The 25,952-nt window shown below is 39.2% G+C and overlaps 1 protein-coding gene across 5 annotated transcripts in view; it reads left to right on the top strand.

Moving 5' to 3' along the window:
- Nucleotides 1-25,952, top strand: part of LOC128689991 (uncharacterized oxidoreductase YjmC) — a 113,404-nt gene that overhangs the window by 69,868 nt on the left and 17,584 nt on the right. For all 5 annotated transcript variants that reach the window (XM_053778455.2, XM_070088667.1, XM_053778458.2 and 2 more), the window contains exon 7: nt 2,607-2,802. In XM_053778455.2, the coding sequence (XP_053634430.1) occupies nt 2,607-2,802 (196 nt within the window). The remainder of the gene's footprint in view (nt 1-2,606; nt 2,803-25,952) is intronic.

Genomic DNA, 25,952 nt, shown 5'->3' with positions numbered 1-25,952 from the left:
CTATACAAAAATATAATATATTAACAGTAACGTATATACAACCTACAATCTACTCTGTTAAATTAGACACATGTGCAACTCTTGGGTATTTTTACTGAGGAAACGTTTCGCCACACAGTGGCTTCATCAGTCCAATCAAAGGAGAAACTTGAAGAACAGGAGAATGAGGTAATCAGTCCCTCGACCTTGAGTCGATGTGGTCAGTCCATCAGTCTTGAATAGAATACGGCATATGAGCGGAAAAGCAGCTTATAAACCGTAGGCAGGAGAGGTGCAGCAGTCGTAGGTGGTGTCACCATTCATCTACAATCCTGTCAGACACTGCAGCTTCTTGGGATCTTAATACTTGGGAATTCATCGCTTGCCTAACCCTTGGGCACGACCTACTTCCACATTGGACAAATGTGACACCACCTACGACTGCTGCACCTCTCCTGCCTACGGTTTATAAGCTGCTTTTCCGCTCATATGCCGTATTCTATTCAAGACTGATGGACTGACCACATCGACTCAAGGTCGAGGGACTGATTACCTCATTCTCCTGTTCTTCAAGTTTCTCCTTTGATTGGACTGATGAAGCCACTGTGTGGCGAAACGTTTCCTCAGTAAAAATACCCAAGAGTTGCACATGTGTCTAATTTAACAACGTGTCGGTTCTCTGAACCATTCATCTACAATCTACTCTACTACAACCAACATCACCACACTCCAGTTCACCTTTACTCAGTACTCACACTAGCTCACTAGCACACTGCTGCTAGTGAGTAAAACAAAATATATAAACATTTATAAACAGGGAGGCTCCACGACACCTCCCATCCTTTCTACCGGTCTGTCTACCAGCAGGCAAAAAACATCATGCGATTACTCTCCCAAAACTTAACAGGCCTCTGCACACTAGGACCTTACAGGTAAATATGGAGAGCAGTTAAACCCATAAACTAACCTATTGCATAAACTTACAAAAAGAAAGAAAGAAAAAACCATCCATTCAAAACAAATTGTGAAGTATTAGGACATCTTGATGCAGGTGCTGCACTCCATAATGTGACACTCACCACCTCACTCTCCTCTTTCCTGGTCACTCTGCCTGACCAGGAATAATATGCGTCGGTTTCAGAACAATCCCGGAACTATAGAGCATTTTTTATACAAGATTTTACTGCGGCACACTGCATAATAGCGAGTGAGACATAAACCTCCACCCGTACCGTAGTTTACATAGGTAATATGTTCTTAAGCCAACTTGTTTTCGGGTAGGTCAAGGTAATGTTGGACCTCATGTAACCCCTTGTACAGCATGAGTGATGCAGGTAATGTATTTTTTAAACAAGATAATGACTATTAAAATAGCTAGCGGAAAAAACTTATAAATGTACAAAAGCTTTTGTGAAAAATTATTATTATTATTATTTATTATTACTAGCAAATCACCTGCAGGAGGTTTACAGGACTTTACCTGAATTATTACCTGCAAGTAATTTGGTTGAGGTAAGTGAGACTTAAGTCACAGTAGGTCACTGAATTGCACTTACTTTGACTGCCCATTTCAACATTTCTACTTTTTATTACCACTTACCATTCATTTGCTGGAAGACACTTAATGCTGATGGAAAACACCCTAACCTAACTCCTGGCAGCAAAAACTAGTGTACTTATCTAAGGTGTATTGTTGGGAAGGATTCATTGAAGTCCTCAATTTTCGTCCTCCAAACGCAGTTCTTGTGGTCCCACAAATTTCATGTCCCAATTCTTCAGCAGGAACGTGTCAGCAATTTCTAAATTATGAATTGAGGGCGATACATCCCATTTAGGCCTCGTAAAACGCCGAATTACATTGCACCACCCAAGGACCAGCGTTCACATTAAATTCTACATGGCGTCTCTCCTGGCTCTCAGCAGCTGATCCCCCAAACTCGAAATTTCTTGAAAGGGGCAAATCAGCATAATATTTTATTACACAATTATTATATTATTTATTTATATGTTCGACATTTAGGAAATTATGTAAAAAACTTCCACAGCTTTTGAAAAATGGCATTAATCAAACAAGAAAAAAATAGTGAGGCGAAAACATTAGTAATGATAATAATAATAATAATAATAATAATAATAATAATAATAATAATAATAATAATAGTAATCTTTATTTCTACAAGTACATGTACAGCTTATACAGTCCTAGCTGACATCAGTGACATACTACTATATAGAAAGTTCCTGGTTATGCAGAGCACTTCTGGCAAATTAGATCACTTTTGTCCCAGGATGCGACTCACACCCGTTGACTAACACCCAGGTACCCATTTTGCTGATAGGTGAACAGGGACAGCAGGTGTTTTAAGGAAACACGTCCTAATGTTTCCATCTGTACCAGTGATCGAACAACGGACCTCAATGTGTAAGCTGAGTGCGCTTGCATTTATTATTATTATTACTATTTCCATTGTTTTTATAATGAAAACAAGTTCTAAACTAGTATGGGTCATATAAAGAGAAGAGAACGGCAATAAATATATATAACTGTTAAATACTAAAAATGAAAAATATTATAGCTGCAGCACATAAAATCAGCACATTTAATCACTAAACTTTTTCTTACAAAGGTGGAGGTTGCACATACGAAGAACGAAGCCATCCCAGAAGGCTGGGCTGTCGACAAACACGGCTGCATGACGACCAGCTCAGCAGAGTGCTTAGACGGAGGCTTCATCATGCCTCTGGGCGGACCGGAGTTGCACTCTGGCTACAAGGGCTTTGGCCTTTCCATGATGGTCGAAATATTCTGCGGAATTATGTCAGGTAAATATACTCCAGTCGAGTCCGGTTGTTTCATTTCACATTAGGGCTTAGTTTTATATAAGCCAACTAAATTGCAGTTTAGGGCCGCACGATATGTTATTCTTTTCCCTCCTTAGTAAGTAAGTAAGTAAATTTATTCAGGTATACACAAATACAGTTACATAGAATTATCATACATAGCAGCATATGTGTAGAGAACCTAGGATAACCCAAAAAAGTCAGACAGAGTGACTTATTTCCATTGGGGTCCTTTTACCTTATTATTATAATATAAAGGTTATAATATTTTCTTATTATTCTACAATGAAGATAACATCTTATTATCATACTAAAAAGACTATCTACTACACGAGGGTCATTAAGACTATCTACAATACGAGGGTCATTACTAGGAATAAGGTAAAATTTACACGTATGTTAGCTAAAAAATAGAAAATCATTCCCCTCCCTTTCTGTAGCTTCATTCATCAGACACTTTTTGGCACTCTTCTTGAACTAGTTCATGCTATGACTGGCTTTGGCATGTGCGGGTAGTCTGTTCCATTCCTTTATTGCTGTACAATAAAAGGTGTTTGACGCCTGGCCACTGACTGTGGGTACTACAAAGTTGTGCTCTCTCCCCCTTGTACTATGATTGCTTTGGTTCCCAACCTTGACAAAATTGACAGCAAGATATTCTGGACACTGTTCGTGAGCAATTTTATAAACATGATTTAGCTTCAGTTGTTTTACTCTGTCTTCAACATTCAGCATATCCAACTGCTGTAATTCATCCTGGCCTACATGTTCTCTTGGTCCCAGCCCCAGGATGAATCTTACGATTTTGTTCTGGGTGATTTGCAGTCTATCTTTCAGTTTTTTTTGTCAAGGCAGAGTACCATGAAGAGCAAGCGTAATCCATATGGCATTGTATAAGGGCTAGACATAGGGTCCTGCGACCCTCAGTAGGTAGACACTGTGCTTGTCTATACAGGAACTTCAGTCTGGCATTCGCTTTCTTTACTACACTGTTCCCTATCAATTCTCCTGACATGCATGGGTCAAAGGGGATTCCCAGATATTTTACTGATGAAACCAAAGTGATGGACTCCCCATTACACTGAACATTAAAATTATTTACCCTTCTCAGTTTATGTTTCGTTCCAAAGAGAATGGCTTCAGTTTTCCCTAGGTGTAATGATAGTTTGTTGTCTACTAACCATTTGCTGCAGGACTCCAGTTCCAGTGTTAAAACATTAGCAATATGTTGTGGGTCTTTACCTGTCACTAACAGAGCACTGTCATCTGCATACAATAGGAGTTTGCACTTGACACTGATAGGCATATCATTGACATAACATAAGAATAGTAAGGGACCCAGAATACTACCTTGGGGAACTCCACATGTTATCGGCAGGGGTTCTGATTCCGTTTTGTTGATTTTGACTATTTGTCTCCTGTTGCTAAGGTAGGACTTAAACCAGTCTACAGAACCTATACCGATAGCTTGAAGTTTCTTACATAATATATTGTGGTTGACAGTATCGAAGGCCTTTTGCAGGTCTAAGGTTACCATACCTATGAGGTTCCCTTTTGACATTTCAGTTCTCAGGTAATCCATCAGATTAATAAGGGAGGTATCGGTTGAGTAGGATCTTCTAAAGCCCGATTGATAGCTATGGAGAATGCTGTTGTCATTAAGGTACTTAACTACTTGAGAATACACCGCCCTCTCCAGAATTTTAGATATTATACTGAGTATACTAACAGGTCTATAGTTGCTTACATCAGACCTATTATTTTTCTTGAAGATAGGAGTAACTCTGGCCTCCTTGAACCCCTCCGGTACGGTATTAGTGGTGATTGATAGATTTATTATGTGAGCAATAGGGATTGACAGTTCAGAAGCACCGTCTTTTAGGAACTTAGACGGGATGTTATCAGGGCCTGTGCTCTTAGCTGGGTTTAACCTGCTTAGTTCTTTTTGAATGAAGTCATGAGATACACTTACTAGTTGACAACTGTTTGGGGTTACCCCTTTATTGGTATAGTATGTTTGAAACTTATCAGAGTCTGTGTTAAAGGTATTTGATGCAGCTGGTAGTTTACTTACTAGTGTTGATGCAACAGATGTGTAGTAGGAATTAAAGCAATTTGCCACCTTAGATGTTTCGTGGCATACCTCATTATCGATAGTGAGTACTATGTTAGACCTATCTACTGGCTTATGGCTATACCCCAACTGTTTTAGTTGTTGCCAGAGCTTTCTGGGGTTATGCTTATACTCTTCAATTTTTGAGCAATAGTGCTTTGCCTTTGCTCCTTTTATAAGCCTCTGTACTCTGTTCCTCACCCTTTGGAATTCATTTAGTGCTGCAATATCCTGTCTGTTTGCTTTAAATCTTTTTAGCAGCTGGTCTCTGAATTTCATATGATCTAATATCTCAGTAGTCATCCAGGGTTCAGTTCTTCGTTTAATCCTAACCTCTTTAACTGGTGCAATATTATTAAGAATGGTAGTGAACATTGTTTTGAATTTTTCCCAGGCATCGTTTACGTCCGTGCAACTTGTTATCTCTGTCCAGTCACAATTGTGTAGCCTATTTACCAGTGTTTCTTTACTGTAGTTTCTAGTTGACCTCATTTTTATTGTCCTGTGTAGGCCTATCCTATCCCTAGTGATTTTCCTGGTGCAGTAAATGATGAAATGATCACTAAGACCTGTGGTAATGACGCCTGACTGACTAATGTTCTCAGCGCGGTTGCAAAGTATGTGGTCAATTAGGGTGGCTGAGAACTGTGTGATCCGGGTTGGTTTATTAATTAGTTGGGTGTAGCTATTTAATCCTAGAATTTGCTTATACCTTTTGCATAGCCCGTTATTTTGTTGCTGAAAACAGATATTGAAGTCGCCCAGTATTATTGTTTCGCAATTGCTTTCAACTCCGGACAAGACTCTGGAAAAGTCTTCTAAGAACTGGTCCTGGGTAGGAGGGCGGTAACTAGTTCCTGCTAAGATGGGTTTGGTCTTGGGAAGCAGCACTTCAAACCATTGAATCTCCAGTTTATTGTTATTTAAATCAGGTCTTGAGTTGTAAGCTAAGTCATTTCTAATGTAGGCACATACTCCACCACCCTTTCTGTTCCTATCTAAGCGTTTTATATTGTAACCTTCTATTTTGACCTCGTCGTCAGTCACCGTATCATCCAACCAAGATTCAGAGATGGTTATAACTGCCGCCCTAATTTTGTTAGCTAGAATCCTAATCTCTGCCAATTTAGGAAGAAGTGATCTTGCATTGACATGAATAAAGTGAAGGCCTGTTTTCATAAAACAATCATAATCATCAATATATGGCAATGGGTCATTTGTATTAAAATTAGGTAAATCAATGTCATCACTGCTAAAGGGTAACTGTGCCAAAGTGCATTTGTTACACACAAAATGAATTCTGGCACCGTTGCTATAATTGTACATACATCCATCATGCACCCACCCCTTACACATTTTACATAAGGTGCCTTTTCTGTTTTTCATGCGTACTTTAGTACAGCGTATGCATCTGTTTGGTAGTGTTTGAGATAATAATGGCTGTATTGTCTCACATTGACCTATGTATGCATTACATATGGAGTTAAGGTTATCATTCCTAGCTACTAGACCGTCATTATCGCCGTCATTTATCTGTCTGTTTTGCCTCTGCACAATAGTTTGAGGTCCTGGATTAATTTGGATATCACCACTTAAGAGCGCTGCAATAAGAGCTGTGTGCCACTGTTTTTGTTTGGGTATGCGGTGTTGCCATACCTTGCGGCGATAGTGACATTACTTTTCTGGTAGGATGGCAACTGTTGGGCTTTTACTGTCCAGGGCGCTGTTACTCCATTCACCTTTTCCAACCCCCATGACTGATTTCTTTCTTCATGGAATTGAAGAATTTCTCATTGAATCGAGCAACTTAGATCATAAACACAACATAAGCATACGTGTTCAAACACTAATTAAGAGAATAATGTATTATACATACTGATGCAAGGAAGAAATCACAATAAAACGCGTGATAGTATATAAATAAATATACTACAGTGAAAAGAGAAAAAAAAACACCCGAGAACTTTCTTGTGCTTACACACATCGGAAAATATGTGCTTAAGCACATAAAAACGCGCTGTGCTGTTTTTTTCCTTCTATTTTCTCGAAGTTGTATAGCAGACAAGTTGTTGTAAACAGACAAACGTAACACAGAATTTTCATTGAAACGACTTTTCACCTGTATAACAGTTTTTATGAGCCCTGAACTTCCTTCAGTATGTCACTGCGCAGGATGAAGGCGCTTTCATCTTAGCGAAACCATTAACTCTTCTTCTGTTAAAAACAATAAAACCAACTCACTGATCAAGGCAAAAAAAAAAAAAGTCACGGGAAAAAATGTAACGGTGTGGAAAAAATTATTAGAACAGAAAAAAACTCTTTATAAGAATCTTCAATACATGAAAGATATATGTCATACTGAGAAATGGGAGAAAATGTTCACTGAGGATTTTTAAAAATCATGGAATGGCTTTAAGTGCTTCGTAACTATGTCTTTGCTACTGTCCCCCGCAGTGTTCATATCTTGTTAAAAATACTAATCATATCGTCTGACGTTGATAGACTGCTGAACAGAAAATAGTGTGTGTCTCATTTACAGTAAACCAGTAACAGAATATATTTCCTATAAATCCTTATTAATGAATATATATATATATATATATATATATATATATATATGCAAAACAACCACTCTGAAAGAATAGAGAAATTCCAAGCGCATTCGTGACTACTCACATTATCAAGGAACTATGAAAGTGAAGCACCCAAGGAAGCTATATAAGGGGTCGGCCCCTTATATAGCTTCCTTGGATGCTTCACTTTCATAGTTCCTTGATAATGTGAGTAGTCACGAACGCGCTTATATCAGAGTGGTTGTTTTGCATATATATATATATATATATATATATATATATATATATATATATATATATATATATATATATATATATATATGTGTATATGTGTGTGTGTGTGTGTGTGTGTGTGTGTGTGTGTGTGTGTGTGTGTGTGTGTGTCTGTATGCAAGACAAGCCATGGGGGGTGGAAGTCTTAAGTTCAAGTACTTTCACACTTCTCAGTGCATCATCAGGAGCTGTGCAGTGTTGCAGGGCAGCAACAGAAGAAATAAGGGTGAGTTTTTCAGAGTATGGTAGTGCGGAAGGCACTAACCAGTATCTCTATCTGAATGAGGAAGGGAGGCCTAGCCGACTGCCACCCACCCACTGGTCCCCCACACAGCACCCCATACGGGGTCGGGTGGGGTAGACCCCACAGTTTGCAGATAGCATGAGGTAAAATAACTAGGAGATAGTTTATAGCCAGCCCTAAGCTTCTAACCGCTGAGAAAAGGTTATGTGATGTAAGAAGTTAAATTACACTAGTGGATCATCCACATACAGAATGTAGCTATTGTGTACAACCTTCTAACTTAAAAAAAAAAAAAAAAAAAAAAAAAAAAAAAAAAAAAAAAAAAAAAAAAAAAAAAAAAAAAAAAAAAAAAAAAATAATTTTCAGTGGAGCAGTGCCGCGTGCCTCGTTGTGCTCCGGGTTTTCTCGTGTTTTCACTGTTGCTCTTACGTGCTAGAACTTTAATTTGTGTCATCAATCCTATACGATACATCCCTCTAGCGCCTGGAACCAATCTTGGGCCGAAAACATTATATACTGAGTCAAAAAATGAGAATTAGTGTGCACTACCTAGCAGAGTTTACTGCCAGAGGGGAATTATAGGCCTGTGTTCCGTGTGCAAAATAATAATAATAGAACTTTTCTTTGTCAGAGAAAAGAAAGTCTCCCTGATAACATTGAGTATACATAGTGTATAGTGTATACTACAGTGGCTCCCTAGTATATAGATGATAAAAGCTAAAGTGTCATTTGAAAACAGGTGAATTTGTAAATGAAGTGATAAGCCTATAGAGGCAGGTGCCAGAAGTCGCCAGAATCTTACCACAGTGGTCAGCTGTTTTAATAATCTTCCTGGCCTGCTAGTGTACTCGCATATAATCTAGTGATACCAGTGAATAGCAGAATACAGTGTTGTAGTAGCAACTAACCAGTATTATAATGGTACTTAGTGGAGTGGAGTGACTTTCATTAGTTTCTTTTTTCTTGAAATACCAGACGTATACTGTGAATTTCATATAACCTGTAGTTACCAGCGGTCGCAATATACACAACGAGAAGCAATTATTACTACAGAAAAAGCGTCCTCCCTCCAAAATTTCCATCAGTCAACTATAGTGATAATATAGCATTTATTGTGGTGGAGACGAAAAAAAACTAGAAAAGCTAGATACAAGGGTTGAGGCTCGACCGTTCGTCACTGTAGGAGCTGCCAGAAATCACCAGCTCTTCAACACGCAAGTTATACTTTTGTATCAATCAAATCACATATTACTCGGGTAGATAATTTCAAGTAGATCCTTCATGTGTTAGCCCAAATCACCGACTAGTATGTTTTAAATAAGTAACCCACTGATCAGATCAGATCGACTGGTCCGAACCCTCGACTGGTCCGAACCCTTGATGGTCCGAACCCTTGACTGGTTTCAAACGGATTCGTTGGACAATAAAGCAGACTGTAAACGGATGGGGTTGTAGGCGCCCTTATCAAACACAAACAATAAATATAAATCAGGAACGTACACGGTAAGCTGTCCAATTAGTTAGAAATAGAAATACAAATAGCTAGAGCTTCATTTAAGGAGGTTATTAATAGAGTATTCAAGAGGTTGCTAGTAGAATTACAGTAAATCAACCACTCAAATCATTATGAAGCTCTGTGTAGTCTGCAGTCAATCAAACAAACGGGCTTCCACATGGATAAATTGTCATTTTTGTGGAAATTGGTGTGACGCCCCTTGTGCAGATATCCAAGAACTAGCTACAATCAGTATTAAAACAGGGAAGTGTTTTTGGGTATGCCCAAATGAGGAAAATCTGTGGACTAAAATCACAAGGGTATTAAAAGAGGATAACATCAAAGCTGCTTTCATAGACAACCTGGAAGCTTTCTACAACAGATGGGAACATAAAAAGTCTGGCCTGAATGGTACTGCCCTTGATACTGGCCATGTAGTCAGAAACTGTAAGGCTGGAGGTGATGTCCTGGTAGTCAGTAAATGTGGGGCTGATAGTGCTGTCCTGGGAGACAGTAATGGTGAAGCTGGAGGTGCTGTCCTGGGAGACAGTAATGGTGAAGCTGGAGGTGCTGTCCTGGGAGACAGTAATGGTGAAGCTGGAGGTGCTGTCCTGGGAGACAGTAATGGTGAAGCTGGAGGTGCTGTCCTGGGAGACAGTAATGGTGAAGCTGGAGGTGCTGTGCTGGGAGACAGTAATGGTGAAGCTAGAGGTGCTGTCCTGGGAGACAGTAATGGTGAAGCTGGAGATTTTGTCCAGGTAGTCGGGAATTATACGCAGGAAGGAATACATATAAATGACCTCATAGGGGACAGGAGCCGTAGTGGGGAAACAAGTGTAGTCAAAGATAAGATAAAACCAATATTGCAAACTAGAAATACCACAGGAAATAGCAAACAAGAGGACTCCACTAGCTATAGTGAGGATATATTACCAAAAACAACTGGTGGGAGCTCCATTGTTAGTGTTAGGGAGGATAGGAATAAGACAGGGAAACATGCACCAACAGGGAATACAGTCACAGGGCAAACGGAAACCAAGCCTGTGCACATACTATGCACTTGGTATCTGCAGACATGGGAAATCTGGAAAAACAGACGGGACGTGCAACTATGACCACCCTAGAAAATGCCATGCCCATATGACAACAGGAAAATGCAAACTCCCTTCCTGTAAGCTTTTTCACCCTGAAATGTGTACCTCTTCAGTACAGGAAAGACTGTGCTATAACTTAAATTGCCAGGCACACCATCTAAAGGGTACAAAAAGATACAAAACATCCAGGCCATGGGAAAACCTGGGTAGCCACAGCCACTCAAGAGGGAGAGGTTTTTTAGTGCCAGGAAGGAAAAAAAACTGGCAGGAAATGGCAGAAATCGTACACCAAATTCAGTCATTCCTGGAGTGGAACCACAGTCGATGGCCTCCACTCCAAACCAACAGATACAGATACTAATGCCGGAAAAAAAATCCCCCCCCAGTAACAACAATACCACCAGTCCAATAACATTCTTCTTTGCAAATATACAGGGTCTAAAGCCAGCAACAAACAACAAAATACCTTTCATCCGTGGACTGCTTGCAGAGGCAAAGGCAATGTTCGCGGCTTTCACTGAGACCCACATAAAGGATCACTTGGACAACGAAATATGGATCCCAGGTTACAACCTATACAGATGTGACAGAGTGAACAAGCAAAAGGGGGGGAGGGTTTGCCTGTACATTGCAGAGTCACTTGTTTGCACAGAACTGCTAAATGCCTCAAATGATGTAGTGGAAGTTTTAGCAGTAAAGGTCGAGAACCAAAACCTAGTCATTGTGGTAGTCTACAAGCCTCCGGATGCAACATCCCAGCAATTCCAGGAACAGCTGTTAAAAATTGACCACTGTCTGGAAAATCTTCCAGCTCCTGCACCCAACATCTTCCTCCTGGGGGATTTCAACTTAAGGCACCTAAAATGGAGGAATATAGCAAATAATATTGTTGCAGTAAAAACACCAGTAGGCAGCTCTGATGAAAACTCACACTCACACGAGCTTTTAAATCTCTGCACAAAATTCAATTTAAACCAGCAAATAATAGAGCCTACTAGATTGGAGAATACACTAGACCTCATCTTCACTAACAATGATGATCTGATAAGAAATGTCACCATATCAAAAACAATATACTCAGATTACAACATAATTGAGGTTCAGACATGTATGCGTGGAGCCCCAGACAGACATAATGAGACTAGTCACGAGGGAGCATTCACCAAATTCAACTTCAATAACAAAAACATAAAGTGCGACCAAGTAAACCAAGTCCTAACCGATATAAGCTGGGAAGATATACTAAGCAACACAGACCCCAACGTATGCCTAGAACAGATTAACTTGGTGGCACTCGATGTATGCACAAGGCTTATTCCTCTAAGAAAAAGGAGGAGTAGATGTAAAATAGAAAGAGACAGGCGCTCCCTTTACAGGCGATGGAAAAGAATAACAGAGCAGCTAAAAGAGGTCAATATTTCTGAAATGCGTAGGGAGACACTGGTCAGAGAAATAGCAAGCATCGAACTCAAGCTAAAGGAATCTTATAGGAGTCAGGAATCGCGGGAAGAACTAAAAGCCATAAATGAAATCGAAAGAAACCCAAAGTATTTCTTCTCCTATGCCAAATCAAAGTCGAGAACAACATCCAGTATTGGGCCCCTACTTAAACAAGATGGGTCCTACACAGATGACAGCAAGGAAATGAGTGAGCTACTCAAGTCCCAATATGACTCAGTTTTTAGCAAGCCGCTAACCAGACTGAGAGTCGAAGATCAAAATGAATTTTTTATGAGAGAGCCACAAAATTTGGTTAACACAAGCCTATCCGATGTTATCCTGACGCCAAATGACTTCGAACAGGCGATAAATGACATGCCCATGCACTCTGCCCCAGGGCCAGACTCATGGAACTCCGTGTTCATCAAGAACTGCAAGAAGCCCCTATCACGAGCCTTTTCCATCCTATGGAGAGGGAGCATGGACACGGGAGTCGTCCCACAGTTACTAAAAACAACAGACATAGCCCCACTCCACAAAGGGGACAGTAAAGCAACAGCAAAGAACTACAGACCGATAGCACTAACATCCCATATCATAAAAATCTTTGAAAGGGTCCTAAGAAGCAAGATCACCACCCATCTAGAAACCCATCAGTTACACAACCCAGGGCAACATGGGTTTAGAACAGGTCGCTCCTGTCTGTCTCAACTATTGGATCACTACAACAAGGTCCTAAATGCACTAGAAGATAAAAAGAATGCAGATGTAATATATACAGACTTTGCAAAAGCCTTCGACAAGTGTGACCATGGCGTAATAGCGCACAAAATGCGTGCTAAAGGAATAACAGGAAAAGTCGGTCGATGGATCTATAATTTCCTCACTAACAGAACACAGAGAGTAGTCGTCAACAGAGTAAAGTCCGAGGCAGCTACGGTGAAAAGCTCTGTTCCACAAGGCACAGTACTCGCTCCCATCTTGTTCCTCATCCTCATATCCGACATAGACAAGGATGTCAGCCACAGCACCGTGTCTTCCTTTGCAGATGACACCCGAATCTGCATGACAGTGTCTTCCATTGCAGACACTGCAAGGCTCCAGGCGGACATCAACCGAATCTTTCAGTGGGCTGCAGAAAACAATATGAAGTTCAACGATGAGAAATTTCAATTACTCAGATATGGTAAACACGAGGAAATTAAATCTTCATCAGAGTACAAAACAAATTCTGGTCACAAAATAGAGCGAAACACCAACGTCAAATACCTGGGAGTGATCATGTCGGAGGATCTCACCTTCAAGGACCATAACATTGTATCAATCGCATCTGCTAGAAAAATGACAGGATGGATAATGAGAACCTTCAAAACTAGGGAGGCCAAGCCCATGATGACACTCTTCAGGTCACTTGTTCTATCTAGGCTGGAATATTGCTGCACACTAACAGCACCTTTCAAGGCAGGTGAAATTGCTGACCTAGAAAATGTACAGAGAACCTTCACGGCGCGCATAACGGAGATAAAACACCTCAATTACTGGGAGCACTTGAGGTTCCTGAACCTGTATTCCCTGGAACGCAGGAGGGAGAGATACATGATTATATACACCTGGAAAATCCTAGAGGGACTAGTACCGAACTTGCACACGAAAATCACTCACTACGAAAGCAAAAGACTTGGCAGACGATGCAACATCCTCCCAATGAAAAGCAGGGGTGTCACTAGCACGTTAAGAGACCATACAATAAGTGTCAGGGGCCCAAGACTGTTCAACTGCCTCCCAGCACACATAAGGGGGATTACCAACAGACCCCTGGCAGTCTTCAAGCTGGCACTGGACAAGCACCTAAAGTCGGTTCCTGACCAGCCGGGCTGTGGCTCGTACGTTGGTTTGCGTGCAGCCAGCAGCAACAGCCTGGTTGATCAGGCTCTGATCCACCAGGAGGCCTGGTCACAGACCGGGCCGCGGGGGCGTTGACCCCCGGAACTCTCTCCAGGTAAACTCCAGGTACATAATAGAAGCAATAAATGTCTTCATTTCGTAAACAGGTAATACCCGATGTCCCAGAACCTTCTAGAATATTCAGGAAATACTCTCGGTATCAATTAATATGCTTGTTTGATCTCGCTTATTCATGTTTTCTTTCTTATAATAACTAGGCAATTCCTGTTTTTTTCTTTTTTAACGTCACTATTATCAGTATTATTATCATTACCATTATTATATTACTAACACCCTAATTCAGTAAACCACTAAACTAGTTATAAGCATCATGTTGCAATTAACTATGTGTACCTTGTACTGCTGTACCTAGACAAGTTAAGACCTCACTAGGTCACTTTGCCGTTGTTTTAGGCTATCCTATAACAATCGCACATGCGCACCCATACCTCAATGAACCTGCATGCCTACTTCCCTACTACTGATGTTATATCACTCAGGTCTGTATTGCAGCACACCACCTAGAGTACCTGTACCCTTACACTACACTACCTGTATGTAGTAGTAGCTGGGTGGGTTATATTAACGGTCACAGCAGACCTACCATGTTATATATCGACGTTCACGATAGCTTTAACAGGATGTTATATATTATATCGACGTTCACGGCGTGCATACCATGATGTTCAGTTTGCGGACTCTGGTCGAACATAACTGAAACATCACGAAACCCCCTGGCATAAAGTACAATCCTGCACTTTTGTATAATATTGATGTTTAAGACTGTGCACAACTGACTCGCTAAATAGCTATTGAGTTTGTACAGCCCATAATTTGAGTTACATGCAGCATTCCTATCATGTTTCAAGAGAGAGAGGACTTGGTTATGTTTCTTTCCATGATGGAAGTGTTAGGTACAATTATCTGGGTGGCAGGCCGCCCTGGTGGGTGATTGCAAGAATTGACATGGTTAAAGATTGCATTCAACACCTGGCCTATCCTGATTGAGTATTGGTGTTGGGATAATCTGGTTTCTAGAGGTTTACCTGTCTGAGAATGGGCAAATGGTGCAGAGGATCTTGTCAACACCACCCACATTATTAGGCAGTGTGTTTGTAATCAATTTCTGTTCCACTGTCCCAGTGTTTTTGAAAGTAAGATTTATACTGAACTTTTTTAGTGTCTCACGCAGGCAGATCAAATTGTCATTGTATGTAAAACCAATACATTTTATCCTGGAAGGCATTTCCTAAGGTTCAGTCCTGTAGAGTCTTCCTAGCTGACAGAAGGATTCTGTCAGCTGATTATTTTCAACAAAATCCCTGGGATATCTCAGTTATGTGGCTATGTTAAATACCTTGTTGATTTCATCTTCTATATACTCAGGACTGCAGATACGCAAAGCTCTCTGGAACATTGTAAGGAAAAACTTCTTTTAACCCTTGATTCATGAATGGAATAATAATGAATGTATAACAGCAGCAAAAGGTACACATAGTTGATTGCAACTAGTTTTGTGGTTTATTGATTTTTTTTTATATTTTATTTAAAACAATGCGACACAAGGTGACAGAAATAATTAAAAAGATACACGGAAATTAATTAATGCACAAGAATCCCAATAACCCTAACACATAATAACGACACCATACAATACAATGGTAATACACCCTCACACACAACACACCGTATATTACAGTGGTATTACACCCTCACACACAACACACCGTATATTACAGTGGTAATACACTCTCACACACAACACACCGTATATTACAGTGGTAATACACTCTCACTCACAACACACCGTATATTACAGTGGTAATACACTCTCACTCACAACACACCGTATATTACAGTGGTAATACACTCTCACACACAACACACCGTATATTACAGTGGTAATACACTCTCACTCACAACACACCGTATATTACAGTGGTAATACACTCTCACACACAACACACCGTATATTACAGTGGTAATACACTCTCACTCACAACACACCGTATATTACAGTGGTAATACACTCTCACACACAACACACCGTATATTACAGTGGTAATACACTCTCACACACAACACACCGTATATTACAGTGGTAATACACTCTCACACACAACACACCGTATATTACAGTGATATTTTTCTTTTTATTTAAGAACACCACTAACAAGGTTAAATATAATAAAAACACAACATTACAAGGGTACGAACAAGAGTGTCCAACAGACAACATCAAACACTGGAAATTATAAAGAGTGTATAATAAAACATTTTGATAAATACAAGCACACACAATAACGCACATACACAAGCAATCACGCATACACAACATGACACTACATCTGGCACATTATTAGGTATGGCTTCCGCCTGTCAACACACACACGTATTCAGGACTTAATCTAAGATCTCAGGTGCCCAACGGAGCACCACGATACTCAAACATTAATTTAGGTGATTATCACGGGGTCTTAACATAAACACAGGTATTTGCAATTCAAAGAAGGAAAACGGGACAACACTACAAGTCACAAAAATAAAAACATCCAATATAACAAAACTAATCTACGATGTGATATTTTACATCTCAAATAAAACAGAAAAAATAATGCAATCAGCTACATGTAATATAAAATAATATTACTGAAAAGCACACTATAACTGCGGCATAAAACATAAACATAATATAAGAACCGATCACTTTTGCTAGGAAGCACATTATACAAATATACACCAACGACTTATATCGAGAGATAAATAACGGAAGACCTTTTAACTTCTGTACATACAAAGTCTTAACAGATATAGCGACGTCACCATCACATAGGAGACGTATATACACACGGAGACAACAAAACATTCACATAACTATTATACACAATTAGTCATAGTTGACCAGCCCGTTAGATTACCCACTGAACGCTCACAAACTACATGTATCTCAAATCTCTTAACTCCAAGGCTTTATATTCAGACGGGAAGTCTTTCTCCCATCTCCCCTCATATACCAACTTATTTCGACACTTTGTCCTATAAATCGTTCCCGCTAAAACTCGAATTCTACTATTACCTTCAACGTGCCTCGTTAGCCACTGGAGTAGCTAGCTGGTCCAGTGGCTAACACGACGGTCTGGAGTTTTGAGACTCTACGATCGCGGGTTCTATCCCCGCCCGTTTAGGTTTGTTTGCAATCGTGTCATTATGATTTCGTGAGATACATAAATATAATCGGCTACAACGTACGACACCGCACGTTGTACACGCATGTCAACCCCACCGACATCAAAACTCAACGCTCGGAGCGCAGACAAACATCCCCCCTCCACCAAGAGCAAAACCCTATTAAACCACTCACGTTGTGGAAAATTGCATTTATCTGAATGTATGATTATACACATAGTAAATGAACATAGATAATTATTATTTATCAGTTAGACAAGTAGGAATTTGGGACACCTAGGTCGCAAAAAATGTCCCCCTTCGATACCTACCACTGTCATATCCACAAGTTGCTCTGGACCTATTAATTAAATGAAATATACGTCACCAGGAATGCTGGTAAATATATAAATTTGTGAACTGTATATTAAAATTGAAAAAGGATTATAGTATACACACACATTTGTATAACAGAAGGAAAATATCTTAATATCACTCACCAATTTGACTGGAGATTAAGTTGTATCATACTCAGAAAACCTCACTGTCTGACTATGAAAATAACACTGGCCAGGTTACTACATAAGGTTCCTGGAGCTGTCTTGTCTAGACGCCTGATATCTCAAGTTATGCAGGAATGCACATCCAACAATTTCGCATCCTATTTGAGAGGTGTCAACCCAATTTTAACCTCTAGAGCACGAATATTCTTCACATTATTAATTAACGTCTTACTCCATTCAAACAAAATGGCGACTCCCTTCTGCGCAGACGCAGCTTCCCGTTTTCTATGACAAATATTATTAAATACAGTATGGCCATCTATATACATATAAATACTGAATTTCTGGAAAATATATACAGTATTTTCCACACTGCGGCCGGGCGGAGTTCATTGCTAAACGACTCAAATTGCTCATTTGGAAAAGGTGGAGGACCTGGGTACATATAGGATCTGGCATCCACACGGCGACATATTACACAAGATTTAATCACCCTTTCTACACTCTGCCATCCTTGTGGAATCCAGAAAGTTTCCCTAATACAATTTAAGGTATCTTGTACCCCACCATTCATTACATTTTTATGGGCATTTAGAACAATTAAATTTGTTAAATGATGAGTTTTGGGCAGTAAGATAGGGAGTTTAGCATAATCACCCAATTCAGCATTTTGTAACTTACCTCTGCACCTAATTACATTGTTCTCTAAATACAGCCCCAATTTCTTTATTACGGAACCTTTCACAATTTCTCTTTCCATCATCAATTTAATCTCATTTCCATAGATTTCTTCTTGTACCCTCTTTATCCAATATTCAAGAGGATGTGAAAACTTATATGATATATTCATCTTGTTTAGAAATTTAAACACAAACTTAGTTACATTGATTAGTTTGGGTAAAGAAGAATACCTATTTATATCAATGGCTAAGGGAGGACAAACTATTGGAGTGGTGGTCACAGTAATTTCAACAGGAGCAATATATGCCTTTTGTACAGGCCAATTAGCTTTATTTATCAACCAGCTCGGTCCTTTAAACCATGATACAGCATTTACAAATTTAGAATAAGATAAACCTCGAGACAAGAAATCAGCTGGATTCTCCTCACCTGGTATATGATTAAATGTTAACATATGCTGACCCAAACTATTATACTTCTCTTGCATCTGATTAATTTCAGCGACTCTGTTTTGTACGTACACAATTTTACCGTTTTCATTACGAAACCATTGTAAGGATACCTCATTATCAGACCAAATTACAGTGTCGCTAATATTTATCTCCTGCAACTTATTTCTTATATAATTAGCTAATTTGACACATACATAAATGGCTGTTAATTCCAACTGAGGCAAGATACATGATTTAATTGGAGACACTTTAGCCTTAGACATAACAAGAGAAATAACACTATTACATTGAAGGTAAGCAACTGCTCCATATGCCAATTTTGAAGCATCACAAAAAATGTGGAGTACATTTTTCCTATTTGGATTGGCCACCTGGCGTGGGAACTCCAACATTGGAATTTTCTCATAATCACCAATTAATTCATCCCACCTGTTAATGAATTCCTCAGGTAGAATTTCATCCCAAGCACATGTAAGTTTCCATGCTTCCTGTATTAATAATTTCCCTCTTATAGTAAGGGGTGACAGTAAACCTAGTGGATCAAAACATTTGAAAACTTCAGCAAGCAAAACTCTTAGTTAATTTATTGGGCATACTGTAATTGTTAGGTTTTAACATTAACAAATCTCTCTCAGTATCCCAAGTTAATCCCAATACATTACTACATTTTGGCACTTCATCTCCAGGGAAATCTTTACTTATTTTGTCCTTTAATTTGGACGAATTACTATTCCATTCCCTCAGAGGCATATTTGCACTTTGCATTATTTTATTAGCCTCTCCATAAGTCATTAACAGTTCCTCAGTTTGCTCATTACTTTACTCAATGGACTTTCCATACGTTTAAGGTGTGCATTTATCGTCGCTTGAAGTAGGAACGGACTGGATGTAGCACCAAATAATACGCTCCTAAAGCGAAAGGTTTTCAGAGGGCTAAGTGGATCAATAGGATTCTCAGGCTATAAGAAGCGGGTACAATCCCGGTCAGACTCTTGTAAACCCACTCTTAGGAAAGCTTTACTTATGTCAGCCATAAAGGCATAATGCTTCACTCTGAAATTTAATAAGATATCTCCTAATTTTTCCGTCAACGACGGACCTGTCATCAAACAGTCATTTAAACTAGGTACATTTTTGTTACTCCTGGCACTACAATTAAACACAATTCTCAGAGGAGTGGTCTTAGAATCCTTCTTCACTCTGTGATGTGGCAAATAGTGACCATAAATTTTGGCTTGCTCAGGAGGTACCTCTTCTATAAATTTATTAATTAACTGCTCAGCAATTATATCATTATAGGAAGTTAACAATTCTGGTGTCTTACTCAGTTCGCGGAGCTGAGCCTTTAACTCTCCATATGCCATTCTGTAATTAGTGGGCAATTCTGGATGGTTCAGTCTCCACGAAAGTCGCACCCAGTATTGTCCAGATTCAAATTTTACATCTCTCAGATATTGATCCTGAGTAATAGAATCATCTGGACTTTCTTCATTTACATTTATTCCAATGCTGTCTAATTCCCACAATTTATGCACTGGCTCAACACCATCCTCTATGGAAGAATTATACTGGGGTACGATTTCATGAGTAAGACACACAGTTATGGTATTTGTAGTTTCCTCTAGTCATGAATTATTATTATGAGGAATCCTACCATACATTACATGGCCTCCTGCAGTCTTTAAAAGGATGACACCACATTTCTTTACCATACCCTTTACAAAGGAGGCATAATAGTCACTACCTATCAAAATATTTATTGGGCCTACAGAATCATCACTTACACCAGAAGGTGCTAAATTTACATTATGTGAGAGTCTTTCTGTAGCTTTACTAAGTCCTCCTGTAGATAATTTCTCTGGAAGTCTATCTACAATTACTGCATTAACACGTTTTTTCTCATTGCCCAACCTGATAGTTACATAAACAGTGTCATACAATTGAGCCCTTTTATCCGAGAGAAAACCAGATAATTTTAAAGTTGTGGGATCTCCCATCTGTACTTTCATACCACCAAGACATTTACATTTTATGAAAGTACGCTGGGATCCCTGGTCCAATAATGCAGTTGCATTTTTTTATTTATGCCTTTTATCATCAATTTTTACCTGTAACACAGGTAAGGCTACTTCAGCAAAACCATCATTAACATTAGCAGCAATTTTTACATTAGCCACTGTTGTGCCAGGATTGTCAACATTATCATTATTATCAACATTATCATATAGACCTTTACACATGACTATATGGTGTCTTCCTTTTTGACATTGATAACAGAAGTTTAATTTGGCATATAAATCCTTCACATTGTGATTACCTAAACACCGGATACATCTGTCAAGTTCCTCCAATCTTTCAACTTTATCATTCCATGAATTGTATGCATTGCAATTTTTAGAAAAATGAGTACCCTTGCAGAAAAGACAATCTCTCCTTTCTTTGACTGGTTTCTTATTAACTGGGCTACTCTTAGGAGGGTACTTATTCTTCTTACCTTGTGGAGAATCATTATTTCTGATTCTTGCTACTTCATATGCACCTATGCAACTATTTTTAGGAAATGAATTTTGATTATTACCATTGGGATAATTTTTCCCTTTGTGAAACTTGACAGATACCTCAGAGTTATTATGTGTTGCATCTATAAAATGAGTTGGTTGGCTGGTCTGCAACTGAACAATTAATTCTTGTACACCTAGTCTTATTTCCTCCAGACCAAAATAACCCTTTTGATACTTATTCGAGAGCCATTGAAGTGTTTTACAGCTTAATTTATTCTGTACAATGGCACTCAATAACCAGTCTGATTCCTTCAGATTATATTTATTACTTAAAGTTTTGAGAGTGCTCTCCAGTTTAACTCTAAACTGTTGTAAACCTTTGCAAGTGTGATCTGGAGATTTTAAATTAACAATGATATTCACTAGATCCAACCTACATTGTTCTATATTACCATAAGTGACCTTCAACAAGTCAACTGCTTCCTTGTAAGAGTCATCTATATTGGGAAAGACTTGTATGAGTATGTGAGCATCTCCTCTTACCTGTCCTTTTAAGTAAAATAATTTAGTTACACAGGCTAGGTCACTCCTGTCATGCACAGCTGCTTTAAAAATTGAACAAAACTCCTCCCAATTTTCTCCTGGATTAAATACAGGTTAACATAACTCTGGGAGTTTTGGCAAAGACATATTATTTGTTGGAGCAGACTGATTAACTGCCTGGTTTACATATTTTAATTTATTCAAGGCCTGACTTTTACAAGAAAGAATCTTTTCCTCTAATTCATAATACTGATCTACTTCAGTCTCATCTACACAGTTTACTAACAAATCTCCTTCATATTTGTTATAATATAATTTGTATGAATCATATCTATTACCTAAAGCATCTAAATACATTTTTAAATCATCAGTATTCACAGAGTCTTGATTCATTAATTCCAAGCACTTATTATATGCCTTGGTTACATGAACTTTTCTAGCCTGTATTGATGCTTTCTTTACTCTATATTCCATATGTTTGTCTTCTATATTAATTTCCTCATTTTCAGCCATGATGCAATGTATTAAATTCAACTTAATTATTAAGACTGATTACAACTTACAACACTGATACAACTTACCTTTGAATAAATCCTAGCTACTTGAGCTTAGCAATTACATGCAAGAAAATAATATAAACTTCAAATGTACATTAATACAAACAAACCTTTAGCCAGACTTGGCTTATCAAAATTAATATTATACAAATTAATAAATCCTTGCCAGAATTTGGCATAGCAAAATTAATATTATACACTTTAATATTAGTTACACTTGGCTTATCAATTACACATACACTGATATAAATCTTGGCCAGAATTATCTTATCAAATTAATATTATACAAATACATTAATATAAATCCTAGCCACTTTGGCTTTGCAAAATTAATATACACATTAATATAATTAGCTACACTTGGCTTATCAATTACACATATATACACATTAATATAATCTTTAGCCACACTTGACTTATCTTATCAAAATTAATATTGTAATTATTATAATCCACTACACATTAAGTAAATTTGTGAATTTAACATCCACCGCCTTCTGTCATTTCACATATAATTATTAAGTAATTAACTAATTAATGACTTCACTAATTACCTCCGGTTCAAGAAGGACCAACGGGCAAATTAAATGTGGAAAATTACATTTATCTGAATGTATCATTATATACATAATAGTAAATGAACATAGATAATTATTATTTATCAGTTAGACAAGTAGGAATTTGGGACACCTAGGTCGCAAAAAATGTCCCCCTTCGATACCTACCACTGTCATATCCACAAGTTGCTCTGGACCTATTAATTAAATGAAATATACATCACCAGGAATGCTGGTAAATATATAAATTTGTGGACTGTATATTAAAATTAAAAAAGGATTATAGTACATACACACATTTATATAACAGAAGGAAAATATCTTAATATCGCTCACCAATTTGACTGGAGATTAATGTGTATCATACTCAGAAAACCTCACTATCTATGAAAATAACACTGGCCAGGTTACTACATAAGACTTATCTGAGAGTCCTGGAGCTGTCTTGTCTAGACGCCTGATATCTCAAGTTATGCAGGAATGCACATCCAACAATTTCGCCTCCTATTTGAGAGGTGTGAACCCAATTTTAACCTCTAGAGCACGAAAATTCTTCACATTATTAATTAACATCTTACTCCATTCAAACAAAATGGTGACTCCCTTCTGCGCAGGCGCAGCTTCCCGTTTTCTATGATATAAATATTATTAAATACAGTATGGCCATCTTTATACATATAAATACTGAATTTCTGGAAAATATATACAGTATTTTCCACACACATACCATGCCTAAAGTCTCACAAAAATACACAACGTGGAAAGCAGATTCCTCCACTCCACATGTCGGACAACCCCGGTCCTCCCCCAAACGCTTATTATACAACACCACCCTGGACGGCAAAATTCCATGCAAAAATTTAAAAACCACTTCCCGTACTTGAGCAAGGAGAGGCAACTGTTGAACCTGCCTCCATATATCACTTCACGCGTACATGGGGTACATTCCTTCAACTCGCACCACGACTCTCTCCATACCCGCTCTTTCCAAAGTACATAATTTAACACACCGCACGTCCCTCATGCACAATAACATGCGGAGCATCGACTCGCACCTAATTAAATCCCTCCCCACCACCTGAGAAGGTTGTGATACATTTCAGTTAACCCACCATGCATCCCAGTCGGAGGAAACGACCCTTCATGTAACACGCTATGACACGAGCCTCTAGAGGAATGAGACCTAACCCTCCCTGATGCATTGGTGTCTCTACCACTGCTCTTGTGAGCCAATCGCAACTGGAGCCCCACAAAAATCTATAAACTCTATGCAGAAGACGTTTGACATCCCCCTGCAACAGAGGATACAGTGCAGCAACATGCCATACTTTGCTATAAAGCAGAACATTAATGACCACTGCCCTCTGGTGCAGGGTTAAATGTCGTGGCCGTAGACTATTTAAGTGCCTCAAGACACTGTGTACCACCCTCCCTGAATTACATGCCCTCGTCTGATCAACCTCTCGCATATACTGAATACCACATATAGTGATACGATCAACCACCGTCCACCTCTCTGGACCCACCCCATCCCCCACCCTTTCTCCCAACGCCATAATCTTCGACTTTTCTCTATTAACACACATCCCCACAGCCTTACCAAATACAACAAGTCTCCCAACAAAATCCAGTATCATCTATATAACCTACAAGGGCCGGTCGACAGCTACTCGAACCCCACGATGAATCTACTCCCCGCCCACAAACAGCCGAGTAAAAAGGGTCCTGCATACAAGCAAAAAGCATTTGAGACATGGGGCATCTCTGTCGAATGCCCCTGTTCAAGTGGACAAAGACACCTAACTTCCCATTAATTTGTACCTTAAAACCAGCACCATTGTACAATGAACGGGCCCACATGACGACCTCATTTCCAAAGCCTTGCCATCTCATGAACTTCCATAGCACCTCCCTTTCCACACTATCGAAAACAGCTTGCTAGTCTGAAGCCTAAACACCACCCCCGCCCCTCGTTCCACATTCCTCGACAAACTCCCTGATATTCCCATGACCATCATACATCGACCTACCCGGCACGCCAAACTGACCCTTATGGATTACCTTATCAAACACATTCTTAATCCTATTCATTAAAATTTTTGCATACAGTTTATAGTCACTACACATTAACGATATGGGTCGATAGTCCTTAATCGCTAAGGGTACGTCACATTTTCTAACACCAAAACTGCCATATGCTGAGACAAACCTAACACCCCCCCCTTTTTCATCGCATTCAGTAAACAAACCATGAAAGTTCATATTACTTCCCAATGTTGGATATAAAATTCACATGGGATGCCATCAATGCCTGGCGCCTTCCCCTTGCTCATTCCCTGCAACGCCTCCCACACCTCCGTCTCGGTTATAGGCCCGCCCATGAGAAGGCGATCATGATCATTCAACTCGCATCGTACACCCAGCCCCAATTCCTGTATCGCATGTTCACTCACTTCTTTACTTTGCATTTGGAGTTGACACCATATATCGACATAAAAACTTATTCCTTCAGTTGTTGTTAAGACCTGTCCCTCACTCTACCCGTTAACTCCATCCTGCACCACTAAACTTACAATTTCAGTCGCCTTTCACCTTTGTGTCTGACTACATAAGACACAAGTAGACGGCTTATCACCCCACACAGCCTCCTCCACCCCACTCGAAATACACGCCCCATCAAAAACCTTATTTTTCAGTACCTGGATTGTTCCTTAAGATCGTCAATCTTGTCCACTGGGTAAATTCCAGACGCCTCTCCCTGTACATAACAATGCTGTAAAGAACCCTCCAGATACCTTAGAAAACCATACCCCAAGTGAGAGGCCTCCTTACTCCAATGCACATAAAAATCCTTAATTTGAGGCTTCACAACCTCATCCCATTGTCGCACTAAATCCCACCCTTCCCAGGAGTCTACTCCCATAGATGCCCATAAGTCCATGAATAGTGTCCTATCATCTGCACTTTGTAGCAGCTGCGTATTTAACTTCCAATATC

The sequence above is a fragment of the Cherax quadricarinatus genome, chromosome 25 (assembly GCF_038502225.1).
Source record: "Cherax quadricarinatus isolate ZL_2023a chromosome 25, ASM3850222v1, whole genome shotgun sequence".
Classification (NCBI taxonomy): domain Eukaryota; kingdom Metazoa; phylum Arthropoda; class Malacostraca; order Decapoda; family Parastacidae; genus Cherax; species Cherax quadricarinatus.
The sequence above is the reverse complement of the archived record's forward strand: the minus strand, read 5'-3'. Positions and strand labels throughout refer to the sequence as shown.